The sequence below is a fragment of the Notolabrus celidotus genome, chromosome 9, assembly GCF_009762535.1.
Source record: "Notolabrus celidotus isolate fNotCel1 chromosome 9, fNotCel1.pri, whole genome shotgun sequence".
NCBI lineage: Eukaryota > Metazoa > Chordata > Actinopteri > Labriformes > Labridae > Notolabrus > Notolabrus celidotus.
This window is the reverse complement of record NC_048280.1, coordinates 16,693,525-16,707,044: the sequence shown is the minus strand read 5'-3', so window position 1 is coordinate 16,707,044 and position 13,520 is coordinate 16,693,525. Positions and strand designations below refer to the sequence as shown.

Here is a 13,520-nt window from a genome sequence, read left to right as displayed (position 1 = left end):
TCTGGGATACAGGTATTTCTGTGTGTGTGTGTGTGTGTGTGTGTGTGTGTGTATGTGTGTGTGTATGTGTGTGTGTGTGTGTGTGTGTGTGTGTGTGTGTGTGTGTGTGTGTGTGTGTGTGTGTGTGTGTGTGTGTGTGTGTGTGTGTGTGTGTGTGTTCAAATGTGTAGCTGGGCTAATCCCTTAATGCCCTTTGCCCATCAAACCTTATGACAGAAGATGTCAGTCTTCCAACACTGAATCATTGCTGTTTTTTTGTCTGTTTGTGAAATAAAAGAAAGATAGATAGATAGATAGATAGATAGATAGATAGATAGATAGATAGATAGATAGATAGATAGATAGATAGATAGATAGATAGATAGATAGATAGATAGATAGATAGATAGATAGATAGAGAAGTAGCAAACTAATAAATCTATATTCTGTCTCTTACCTGAGACATAAAAAACGAGGGTGGGAGTGGTAAGGAGGGGAGGTGGGAGGAGAAAAGGTAGTGACAGGTGTGTAAAAAAAGAGACTCTCTGCAAGTCAGGCCAGTGTTTGAACATATAGTCAGTGAAGAAGAAGAATGGAGCTCAATTTATTAGAGAAGAACTGTCCAAAAACGGGTAAAGACAACAAAGCCTTTGAGTCAGAGGTAAGTTAAATGTTTTCATTAAGCCTGGAGGTTTTTTTCGTGCTATGTTTACATTGTATTGTGTGAAAGAGGATGTTTGAAAAACCTGAAGTCAGTAGCAACACAACACTACAGAGCAAGAAAAACAACCTCACCTGTATTATTCTGTAGATCAGAAATATCTCTATGCTACAATTTGTAAATCGTAAAACTGACTTGACTGATGAAGTGAACCTTATACACGTCTCCATGGAAAGTTTTAACAGTTTTGGTAATTGAAGTTGCAACAAATTATGAAGAAATGAACATATCTGCACTTTCAGGCTACGTAACAGTTTGCATGCTACAGTTTGGTGTTGGGTGCTACACAAGTGTGTTTCACTTTGGATAAGAAGGTAGTTCCCTACTATGAAAGTGACACACCTGTGTATGCAGAGCAGTGGCTCGGTGTGCTCAAGAGAAGAAGGTCTCCTATACATTTGCGTTTTGGTTCTAAGTAAACACCTGTCCCTGTGTAAGCATCCTTGTGTTAGCATGTTTCTAGTCTGAATAATCCTGTGTGTGTTTTTGTGTGACAGGACCAGGATCAGATTAACACAGACAGCTCTTCAGAAGTCACAGAGGATGCACGCAGAAACACAAAGCCCCATAAGAAAAGGTTGAGTTTTTGTTATTAGCCAAGCACACCATCATCTTGGAATATGGTTTCTCACTATCTTCTGACCTTTTGACCATTCTCTTTCTGTTCTCTCTTAATGTAACATTTATGTCCCTCCTTCTTATCTACCCCCTTATCTTCCTTCTTTTTGTGTGCCTAGCCTGCTGGAGAAGAAAATGGAGACAATCCATGGCTGTTTGGCAGAGCACAAAGACCTGATCTGCCTGATAATACACCTGGTTTTAGCAGCAGGTAAAATATGTTTGTTGTATCTGTTAAAGTGTAACTCATGACCCTGAATGGCTTGAAGGCCTCTGTCTGAGGACCACCATGTCTTTACATTCAGCCTGAGTATCAGAAAGCAAATGTTTTATTAAAATAAGACCACAACAGAGTCCCTCATTAATGGAGAGGTGTTCTTCCCAGGACAAAGTGTGTTCATTCATTTCTTTTCTCTTTTCTGAACTTTTGATAATACAGCATATATGCAGCAGCCATTTTCCTCAGCCGTCACACTCAAATGTAATGCTGTTTTAATGTTTAATTGCTTGGTTTAGGTTAAGCAAATCTCTTTAGATTTGATGATTGAGAAATAAGTGAAATTGTTTCAGTTTGGCATATTTGCTTTATTATTCTATTTACATGCCCAGAAAGTGCAGTAATAGATCATCTCAACAGGGATTGAGTTTTTCGCCCATTCACTCAGAATGCAGAAAATTATCTTTATCTAGGTGTTATCATAGCATCCCAAAATGTCCAGCTATTTGTAACATTGAAAATTATTACAAGTAACCAGCAGGTTTATCAGAACAAACAACAGTTTATAATTTCCAACATTATGGAATCCCCGAGAAAGTACCGTATGAAGACCCGAGGAGAACCTCCTTTTCTGAACTGGTTGACTGGCACAGTTATATGAAAGGATGCCTTATATGTAGGACAGAACAGAAAAATATCTTCTGAAGTGGGGCGTGTATCTTCATGGGATTAACAGGCCAGAATGAAGGTCAAGTGTGAAAACTAGAAATGGTCTTGTATTGTTTTTTTATTTTCATGTCAATTGGATCGTATTATTTTTATGTTCCTTTATATGCTAAGCCACTATAGAAGATAGCTCCTGCTGAACCCTCTTGGTTAAGGTTTTGCGTGTGGGTGGGGGTTGGGGTGGGATTATTTGTAACAAACATATGTGTGTCAAATAGAACCCCTGTTTTGTTTATGTAAAATAAAAGTATCCTATGAAAAGTCACACTTTTTCCTTTGAACCTAAACATTAAAAAAAGTGTTGATAATTTAAATATGCATGTTGGCATTTAGTGAGGTAGTTTTGCAGACCACTGGTTTCTTCAAAAAATTCCAATCAGGTTAAAATATCTGCCTTACAACTCTGAGACCTCATGATGATGAACTGTTTTTACATTTTCATCTTAAAACCAAGTAATTTAAATCCAGTGTGTGCTAGAGAAAGTTTAAGTACATCTAAACTACAAATATAATTTTAAGTGACCCTGGCATTTAATTTTCATGTGTTCTGTACACACCCTTTGTCATCTTGAGATTCAAAAATAAAAACAATAAAAAGCTGAAATGAAGTATAATATAATCTTATTTATCTGTTAACAAGGATTCACAGTCTTTGAGTTTTAAAATGATCAGGATGTAATGCAGCGAGTAAAAGAAAAGACTACAAGTGTTTGAATAAAAGAGGTCAAACTGCTCGCAGCGCTGCAGGATGTAATTCATATTAATACTAAATTTGTTTCAGGAATCGTTGCCATAGTGATAGCAGCGTGTGTGCTGAACTTCCGCCGCGCTGTTGTGCTGCTGGTCATCTCCATAGTAACTTTGCTCTTCCTGGTCTGGGATTGGACAATGGAACGCTATGGCGACAGGGTGTGGGAGGAGCTTCATCCTATCAGAGTGCGCCTCAATAGAAACTGGTTCTGGATCAAATGGTGAGAAAGATTACACACTGTTCAAATCAGATTGTAATTATTACTCCTCTGTTCCTTATTAAATGACACTGTGGGGGGTGTTTTTTGGGGGTTTTTTTTTTGTCTTTTCTTTATTTTACGACCATGATACTGAAAATATATGAGGCTTTGTCCTTGTAGCTGTAACTAATGATATAATGTGCGAGACAGTCAAGACAGATTGAAGGTTTCTCTGTCTCCCAGCAACAACGATGTCCTCAGGCTGAGGAAATTCATTGTTTGTGAAATCAGCATGAGTACTGAATTCAAACAGTGCAGGATAAAGGAAACAAGAGCAGTTAATGGCAAAGTGTTCAAAGGACTGCTGTGTGCCACAGTGCACATGAAGTCAGGTAATTTCACTGACCGAAGGACGCTTTAGTGGCAGTTATCCCTGTGGAAAAGTAAAATGATGGTTTACTATAAAAAAAAATAATTCAGCATATTTTTTAAATTTAAATTTACCACTATAAATGATTAGTTTGCTAGGTGAATTCCTTCGTTATCATTTTTCTTCTGGTATTTTCTTTTTCAAACATTTGTTTTTATCATGCTTTGATTTCTCTGTTAACGGAGTATTGCTATGACATGCATGACAGACAGTAAGTCTGCAAAGTGCTTTACATTCATTATGATAAAACTTGAAGATTTGTTAACAAGAAAAGTGTGACCTGAAAAAGAAATATAGTCTCATTCAGCTTTTTTTTCTCTCACCTTTTGACCTGTGACCTCAAAGTTCTAGTTATTTTTTTAGTCACACTTGTTTCTTCTCTCGATATGCGGTGGAAAAAACAAACAAACCTGCCACTCCACAACAAACAACGATAACCACTGACTGGTGGACCTATATGAGCATCTAGAAAATATTGAGACAGATATTTTCTCTGGTGGTGGAGACCAAAATAAAGCACCCAAGAAAGTAAAATTGAGATCTTAAGGCAAACAAAACAACAACAAAAAAAAACAGTAATATTCCAGATAAGTAAAAGTTAACTTTGTTTTTAAGTTCACAGTCAAAGGGATTTTTTGTTTGCTTCCTCCACATGTTTAGATGTTTTATAGCTGTCCTCAGTTTATGAGCATCCATTCGTATTGTCCCATGTTTTGCTGTATTTTTTTTTTTTTACACACTAAGGCTGAAAGCGTTGTTATGAGCCATCTAATAACTACACCCTGAGTCTGGTTCTGCCTGAATTTTCTACCCGTTAAAATAGAAGCTTTTCCTTATTGTTTTTCAGTGCTTGCTTTTTGTCTCTGTCTGCCTCTCTCTCTCTGCAGGACAATCTGTGTGTTGCTGCTGGTGGCCATGGTGTTATGGTTAGCGCTGGACACAGCCCAGCAGGGGACCAGACAACTTGTGTCATTCTTTGGTTTGCTGCTCTTTATCTTCTTAATGCTGCTGTTTTCCAAACACCCATTCAGGGTAAGAGACATACAACGTGCACAGAGACACACATACATACACACCTGATAAACTGCTCTTTTATAATAAATATGTGTGTTTACATGCTGTACATGTTTGCTGCAGTGGTCTTGGCGGACTCTTATTTGTGGTGTTGGACTGCAGTTTGTCTTTGGTCTGCTGATCCTCAGGACCACGTTTGGTTTGAGGGCACTGCAGTGGCTGGGAAAACTTATAGAGGTTCTCACACACACACAGACACACATATACGCACCCCATACGCACATACACAGGAAAACTACAAACAGTGATTGCTTTCATTTTTCTTTTGTTTGATATCTCTTGTTTGAGTTCTCTTTTTGTTCTTGTATCCTTCATTCCATTTGTTTTGTTTCTTTTTCATCCTTTTAACCATCGCTCTTTATTTATCTTCTTTTTCTTTTTTTCCTTATCCTCTCCGCCAATCCAAGTTTTGGGGATAATTTAGTTTTTTCTTAACATCTTGCTGCATTTACTAGTTACTTATTTGTTTTTACCTTTATTGGGTTTGTGTCCCCTGTCTTTGTTTCCTTGTTTATTTTCTTTCATCTTGTGTTCTTATGTCCACTTGAACTTTTTTATTTAATTCTCTCTTTCCTTTTGTCCTTGTTTCAGACCCTTCACCCATACGTTGTGGCACTGTTTCCGTCTTCCCATCTTTTGCTTCCTTACTTTATGACCTTGTTTTCTTGTTACTTTGGTTTGTGACCGTAATTTCATTCTTCTGTTTCTTTCTTTTCTTTCATTATTTTCTTGGATTGCAAGCTTGTTTCGTTTCTTGTTTAATTTCCTTTACTTAGTATTTTTTTTGTTTCCTTACTTCCTTTTATCTTCATTTTTTTGCATCCCAATGTTTTCCCTTGATTATGACCTTGTTTCCCTTTGTCCTTAAACTGGGCACTTCTGATTCCTTGTTCATTGTATTTACTTATTTTGGTTTTGTATCAAATTAAAGTAATTTACTTTGTTTAATTATCTGCCTTTTTCTTGATACCTGCTCTTGTGTCCTTCCTCTGTATTTCCCAAAGCTACCTCTGTTTAGTCTGCTGATGGTTTTTACAAATTTGGTTTGTCTGTACCTCTGAAACACAATTAAATAATTTTACCTTCACCTCAACTGAACTGCTTAAATGAAGGATATTTAAGATGTAAGCTCTGATAAATTATAATTGTTCAATTATGTATTTTTAACTGTTAAATTCTCCTCGATTCAGAATTTTTTGGCGTTCACAGATGTTGGGTCGAAGTTTGTTTTTGGTGCAAAATACACAGATCACTTTTTCATCTTCAAGGTAAGACACACACCAATATGAAGCACACCCTCACACTTAAGCCCACACTTTATGGTCAACAGAAAAAAACATAAAATCAAAAAATTTTGATAATAATTAAAGGGAAGGAAAATAACTCATTAAATATGTAACAATTTTTAAACAGTGCTCATCAAAGTTAAAGTGTGACAAACATATTCCACCAAAAGAGAGCTACTCAGAAAAATGGATACTGTTTGAACACGTACTGTACACTGTACCATACTCAACTACACTCTGAGTGTTCATAATGATGATGATTATGACTGTTGACTCTCTCCAGGTGATGCCAATATTGGTCTTTTTAAGCTCTATCATCTCCATCCTCTATTACATTGGCTTCATGCCCTGGCTGGTTTGCAAGGTAAGGTGGAGGATAAAGTGCACAAACAGAAAAAATACATTTCGTCAAACTGATTACTTTATTTTCCTGAAGGCATACAAGATAAATTATTTCGACAGCTAAAAGCATTTGAAAATTTGGCATGTTGTTTGGAATATTTTATATCATTTTTTAAACTTCATTTTTTCTCCCCTGTGCCATACTGATTTTCTCCCCAGATTGGATTCCTAATGCAGGTTACCATGGGAACGTCACCAGCAGAGTCAATGGCTGCAGCTGGAAATATATTCTTAGGACAGGTAAACAACAATTTCAACCATGAACAATGAAATCATTTAGAAAATTATGTTATCCAAGATATTAACTCAAAAATCTGCTGAACTGTTCTCGTCTCTACCTTTTAGACAGACACCCCTCTCCTGATTCGTCCATACATCAGTGGGCTTACTGTCTCTGAGATCCACGCTGTGATGACTGGAGGGTTTGCCAGCATCTCTGGTACCATCTTAGGAGCTTACATCTCATTTGGGGTGAGGAAGCAGATGTAAGGGAAGAAGAGGGGGGGGGGGGGGGGTTGAAGATGAAATCAGAATTAAGTCTATGTTTAAAATGATGAATTAAAATGAAACAGGAGCAAAAAATGGTTTATGGATGTTTTATCTGTTTGAATGACATGAAAGACAAATATTTTCTGAACAATATTATATTTGTGACACTATTTGTAGTAACACTTTATACAGGGGTTCTTGCTATGAGCAACAGGTAACAGGCTTTAGGGCTTGCTATGTATTCCTTTTAATCTGCTCATTATTTGTTAAACGAATTGAAAAAGTCTTAAAAATGTCATCATAAACATGTATGCTGCTTGACCATTAGAAATTTACATGCAATAATTCAGAACGTGTTGACATTTTGACAACCAGTTAAGAGCACAGTCATTCATTTCTTCAGCATCTACAATATTTGTAGTGACATTTTTGATATACATTGAATTGTGATGTTTGAATATTTAGAAATAATAATCAAAACACAACATGAAGTTGTAACACATTTGTAAGATCCCTGAGTCGTAGAAATAATCATCTGGGTGATTCACTACTGGTCAAAATATACCTTTAACTTTTAAAACAATGTCAGAGGTATTATTTAGTGTTATCTTCAAACTGTCCTTGACACTGATCTAAGAGTGCATCAGGAAACTTTAAATGTTTGACCAAAGATGAATGATTGACCTCTTAACTTTTGTCTCGTTTTTGCGCCTGTCTCTTCAGGTCAAGGCAACTCACCTTTTGACTGCATCAGTTATGTCCGCTCCGGCCTCCCTTGCCATTGCCAAGATGTTCTGGCCTGAAACGGAGACACCTCGTGTGACAGAAAATCGTGACGTGAAAATGGAAAAAGGGTAAGAAAGGACAGAATGAACAAACGTTGAAACACAAACACACAAATTACAATTAAGTTTAATTCAAGCAACTGTCATCATTTATCCGATGTGATTCCATTTATTTCTTAATTTTTTTCCAATCTGCCTTTGGTTTTTATCTACACTGTTCTATGTCTTTGACCTGTGAATTTAAGTGTATTACTGTTCGTGTTCAGGTTAAGTGAAAGCTTTAAAAAAAAGAATTAAGGTTTGAAATTATTTTTATACTTAGAAAAAAAAAGTCACAAACTGGTCCATCTTAGAATATGGAGTAGGCAATACGGTGTTTGTTTTTCAATTAAAAACCCACGCTCTAGCTAAAGACTAACTTGTGGTTGTCTTCAATTAGCCAAGCTAAAGTTGTGATAATTCACAGAGCTACAGCAGCAATCACATTTCATGTCATCTACACCGGTATGCTGAGGACACTGTGCTATTCTAATAAGATATGTTGTTCACTAGTGAAAGTGTTAAGATATTCAAGATTCAAGATTCAAGATTCAAGATTCAAGATTCAAGATTCAGTTTATTGTCATTTCCTTTCGTATTTTCCATAGACTGTATAAAATATGGACATAGTACCCGTGACGTCACCCATCTGTTTCTGAAGTGCTGTTTTGAGGCCAATCGTCGTCGGCAGACATATTGCTGCTGTCGAGCTATTATGACGTAAAGAGGCAGGCTTTGAGCCTCCTAGCCAACAGCTACAGTGTTCCCGCCTGTCAATCAAGTCAGCTGTGCCTCTCATTGGAAGACTCGTAATCTCAATATCTTCGAAAATTGCAGCGTTAGAAATTTTTTTACCCCCCGTACAGTGTGTGCCGACCGAGAAATGATCTATCCAGACTACACTCGTCTTCTGTACCAGGCTGTAAACATGTTTATTTCTGCTGTAAAGATCAGCTTTTTTGAATTGGTGTGTATGTGGTTTGCGGTACTTCCTGAGCCAGCCTCAAGCGGATCCTCGATGAACTGCAGTTTTTAGCACTTCCGCATTGGACTCATATTTTTAGACCAGAGGTTGCCGCTTGGTATTTTCATACTTAGTGAAACGGAATACTGTTCCTCACCAGCTTGACAGTGCAAAATAAAAGACACTAAAGACAGGCCAAAACATTTCAAAACAAGCTAAAACATTTAAAGACACATTAAAAAACACAGAAAACACAGTATTAATGAAATTAATGTATTGTGCTTGTGTCTTCCCAGAGAAAGCACCAACCTGTTAGAAGCAGCATCCCAGGGTGCATCTTGTGCTATTGGTTTAGTGGCCAACATTGTTGTCAACATCATTGCCTTCATGGCACTGTTAGCCTTTTTGGACTCTGCTCTCTCCTGGCTGGGTGAGATGTTGGACTATCCACAGCTCAGCTTCTCGGTGATTCCCACATTCTGAAACTCAATAGCTCATACACCAACTCTCTTACATACCCTTACTACACAAATATCCAAACATTGATCAATTCACCACATTCAACAGAGGCCATTTTCCTCTGATATCATAATGGAGGAAGGAAATCCATAAGGTTGTACTGCTTTGTGCTGGTTCATATTTCTATTGACACAAAAAATCTGAAAGAATTTCATTATTTCATCACATTTTATGTCACAATAAAACGTATGCACTAATCTTTTAGCTACCGTTTGGTAACAGCTATAGTAACAGTATTCAACCACTTTCAAGCTAACACTACAATTTGATGGCTTTACACCATTTGAGCGAGAAAGTGCTAATTCCTATGTCAACATGCCATATGTTATGTTAGCTACTGGTTTAATGTTAACGGTGGCTCTTGTGACTTCTAGATGAGTTCACAAAAATGTTGTATGATAACTCATTCGCTACCAACAGCCTAATTACAACTCAACTCAACTTTATTAATTTAGCACCTTTCATATATTAGAACATGCAGCCAAAAGTGCTTCACAGAATAACAGAGACAGCAATGGTAAAATTATAAAAGGCATGATTATAAATAAAATACTTAAAAATAAAATAAATACAGTAAAATCAATAAAATAAGTAAGAGTGAAAAGTAATGTTAAAAAAGAAGGTAGCGTTAACAAGATCAGATGAATACAAGAAATAGATAGATAAATCATTAATTAAATTGGGTAAATAAATGTTAAAGCAATGATTCAAATATTAATTAAAATAATAGCAACAGCTATGTCAGCCTTCAACCAAATACAAGCTAAATATTGTTTTGGTATTTGTAAATTGGTTGCATCTGTCTAATTGGTGTACCAATTTCAAACTGTAAAGTAAGCTAGGTAGGTAAAAAAGCTAATGTTAGCTGTTGATTAAACAGTAGCTGCTTATCAACCAAGAAACATTAAGCTTACATGATTTTTATCATTGCCCAAGTTTTTAAGGATTGTGAAACTGGAACACAGCAGTGCAACACTAAAATAAAATTTGTAACTTTGAAGGACAATTTCTGCTGCTTGAATAAAGTAAATATATGGATTTATTCTTCTATTTGTCTCTTCCTCAGCTCATCTGCTCGTATGTCTTCATGCCTCTCTCCTTCATGATGGGTGTTTCCTGGGAGGACAGTTTTATCGTTGCTGAGCTGATTGGCATAAAGACATTTATCAATGAGTTTGTGGCATATCAGAAGTTGTCAGAGTTAATAAAGAGGCGGACAGCAGGAGGGCCTGAATATGTGCACAATGTGAAGCAGTATATTTCTGTAAGTCTCATTCTTCCTGCCTTCTTTTCTTTTCTCTTTATTTTTAAAACAATACAGAGTACATATGCAGTAGTATAATTTAACAAGTGTGACGTCAAAGTCGGCTGGTGTGATTTTTTCATAACGTCTGTCTTTATTCAGGTCCACTCTGAAACCATTGCCACCTATGCATTGTGTGGATTTTCCAACTTTGCATCCCTGGGGATGTCAGTTGGAGCATTGTGTGAGTAACTTCACAAGCTAATACCTTTCTGAGTACTAACACCAGCGTTAGACTTAGCTTTTGGTGCCTGTGATTGAGTACACATCATTTAAATTCAGCACTATATTTTCCATATAGATATTTAGAAAAAAGTCCTGTTACAAGCACACAGCAATGGTTGTTGTAAAACCATCTCTACATTTCTACTCACTTTGTAGAAATGTAGAGGATGAAAATATTTTTCCTGGCTGTCATGAGTGGGAGTAGGTGGTGACAATCCATCTGTTACATTTAATCGAGTTACAATGCGTGGGCTGAATGAGAAGTTAAGTCTGTTTCATTTAGTCTCTTGCTGCCACAGGCTGGAAAACAAAAGTACAGTTAAAATACATCTATCGTAATCTCCTGGGATCCTCAAGCACACCATATCAGCACATTTCCAAGTATTAATGAATGCATTCGTAACAACTATCAACATAGTGTTAAGTCACTGCTGTCAAGTGTGAATGTGTGTGCATTTGCAAACGTCATAATAAAGGTGGTACTCAAAAAGACCTTGCTCAACAAAAAGCCTTTCCAGCTTAATATAGTGTGAAAGTTTCTACCCATAAAAATCAGAGATTAGGGGTCAGGATTTGCAAGCTCTCAATGCAAAATAACTTTATAGGAAAATAGTGTTTCAAAAAGACTATTGTGGGGATTTTGACAATGAGGCAGGAAGAGTTTTAATAAAGATAAGTTTCTCCTGCCACTTGGTAAATAGAGGTTTTTAAGCCCTTGACAAATGAAATGAAGAGGGCATCTTTAATAAATAGGTTTTGAAATGAAATCACACCACATAAAATGTGCAAAAAAATCCACAAGTATTATCTCTTATATGAACTGAGAAAAAGAGTAGATACAATACAGAGTAATGTTTGCACATACTACAGGATGCTGGTTTCGCTAAAGCTTGTGTGCTTTAGTCCTCATTGCAGCAGGTGGTGGTTCAACTCCTCTCCTTGACCCTTTGTTGCACGTCATTCAAATCTCTCGACTCCCCTTATACCTACCTCTCCTCATCTTTCCTATCTTATAAAAAGCAAAAAGAGCCTAAAAAAAACTTGAAGAAAAAAAGCTATACTTACTCTTAGGTGCAAAAGAATCTGCTAAATGAAATTGACATTGTAGCAACACATTTAGTAATTTTATTATATCCCTTGTTAACATTTAGTCATTATTTTTTCAGCGGCGATGGCTCCAGACAGACGTGCTGACATCTCCAGTTGTGGTCTCAGGGCTCTGATTGCAGGCAGCGTTTCTTGTTTCATGACAGCTTGTATCGCAGGTAACTGTTTCTTCTTCTTCTTTGCAATAACCTCTCATTTCTAAATGAAAATTCAGTCATATTCAACTTTGTGTTTTTGATAAAGATAAGACAGTCGATGAGATTAGAATTCTTTTTTAGAACTTGCTGCTTCTAAAATTTCATGTTACATTTTATGTCAACAAATTCAGTTGTTACAGAAATCCAGACATAAGTACAATCAAGAAGAAGTTTCAATAAGTAAACCAAAAATAGATAAATAAAGGTAGAATACAATTTAGATATATACATTGTTACACATGGAATTTAGATTAAATAGCAGTAAGTACAGGCAGTATTAAAAATGATTCAGTAGTGACAGGTTGACATGGTGTGATTATGGTTGGTAATGACAGATTAAGCAATAAATAAAAATAGATGTGGGTATGTTAAATGACCGTGAGTTGTAGTAAACAATAATAATGTAATATAAAATAATGTAATATGGCGAAGATAATTATAGAATATAATATATTATGCATTATAATGCCATCAGCAGTCAGAGATAATTATAATTGATGTTGTAATATCATTGCCCTGAAGGTTCCAACTCTGTTAATGCACTCATTCAACATGTACCAGCAGCTGTCGATATTTGAAGTAACTCTAATTTGAAGTATCTTTGTGAGTTTTCAGGTGTGTTATATGTCCCTGATCTACATTGTCCACGTTACCTGAACACCGAGTTCAACAATACCAACGTGACCCTCAGCTCACAACTGGTCACCTGCTGCAAACTACTATATAACAGGTATGTGTTTGTACCTGTGAGCCGCTGTAACACATTGATCTGGGGCCTCCTTTTTGTACGTGTGTCTGATTTTGCTCATTATTGTTATCTTGCTTTATAGCTGATATCTCTGTGAGACAGCTTTCAGAATGAAAACAACTGATGGGGTAGAGACGCACTCTGATTCATTGTGTGTGTTATTCACAGTGTCACGGTGTATGAGCCACTGAACGTGACGATCGAAGGTGGATTCAGTGACAGGAGTCTTGAGGGCTGCTGCACACTGTCACCCACTACACACTTCAACTGCAGTCTGGTGCTGTGAGTCACTGTGAACAAATACACTCCCCTCAGTGGAGCCCTGTGATTTGCTTATACTGTACAGTGATGTATGATGATATGATGAATTTTTTAATAAAACATCTTGTGGAAATACTTTTGAAGTTGTATTAATTCTTTTACTTTCAGCTCGATGGTCCGACAGATCTTTCAACTTTATAGCTTCAACTGTGGGCACGTGTGAAAATAACCCATTTTATTCACACTGCCCTGAAATTTTCAAGTGTCTTCAGATTAAAACATTTTTGAAATGTTTCAAAGAGATCTGCATCAAATAAGAGCTGCATATGATAAGGAATAAATAATACTAATGCTAGTGCATACGAGTTGAGTGATTGTGTTAGAGAGTGCCCACACTGTTTGCCTTAACAATGGAAATAATACAAATATGTAATAGTGTTATTAATGAGGTGCTGGTTTTGTTTAGTGGTTTAAGTGTGT

General features: G+C 36.6%; 1 protein-coding gene across 1 annotated transcript; it reads left to right on the top strand.

The window, feature by feature from the left end:
- Nucleotides 1–571: 571 nt before the first annotated feature.
- On the top strand, nt 572–13,175 carry LOC117818575 (solute carrier family 28 member 3-like). The gene is made up of 17 exons (XM_034691514.1): nt 572–640; nt 1,198–1,277; nt 1,438–1,529; nt 3,043–3,232; nt 4,529–4,673; nt 4,779–4,892; nt 5,906–5,983; nt 6,285–6,365; nt 6,563–6,643; nt 6,749–6,874; nt 7,616–7,746; nt 8,977–9,145; nt 10,266–10,463; nt 10,605–10,686; nt 11,894–11,992; nt 12,647–12,761; nt 12,948–13,175. The coding sequence occupies exons 1-17, from the start codon at nt 572–574 to the stop codon at nt 13,063–13,065; spliced, it is 1,968 nt and encodes a 655-aa protein (XP_034547405.1). The 3' UTR covers nt 13,066–13,175.
- Nucleotides 13,176–13,520: the final 345 nt, after the last annotated feature.

Coding starts and splice junctions, on each gene's coding strand:
- LOC117818575 (XM_034691514.1), top strand. CDS start 572: ATGGAGCTCAATTTATTAGAGAAGAACTGTCCAAAAACGGGTAAAGAC. Junction 4,893..5,905: donor GGCTGGGAAAACTTATAGAG/GTTCTCACACAC, acceptor TCCTCGATTCAG/AATTTTTTGGCGTTCACAGA. Junction 6,366..6,562: donor TGCCCTGGCTGGTTTGCAAG/GTAAGGTGGAGG, acceptor TTTTCTCCCCAG/ATTGGATTCCTAATGCAGGT.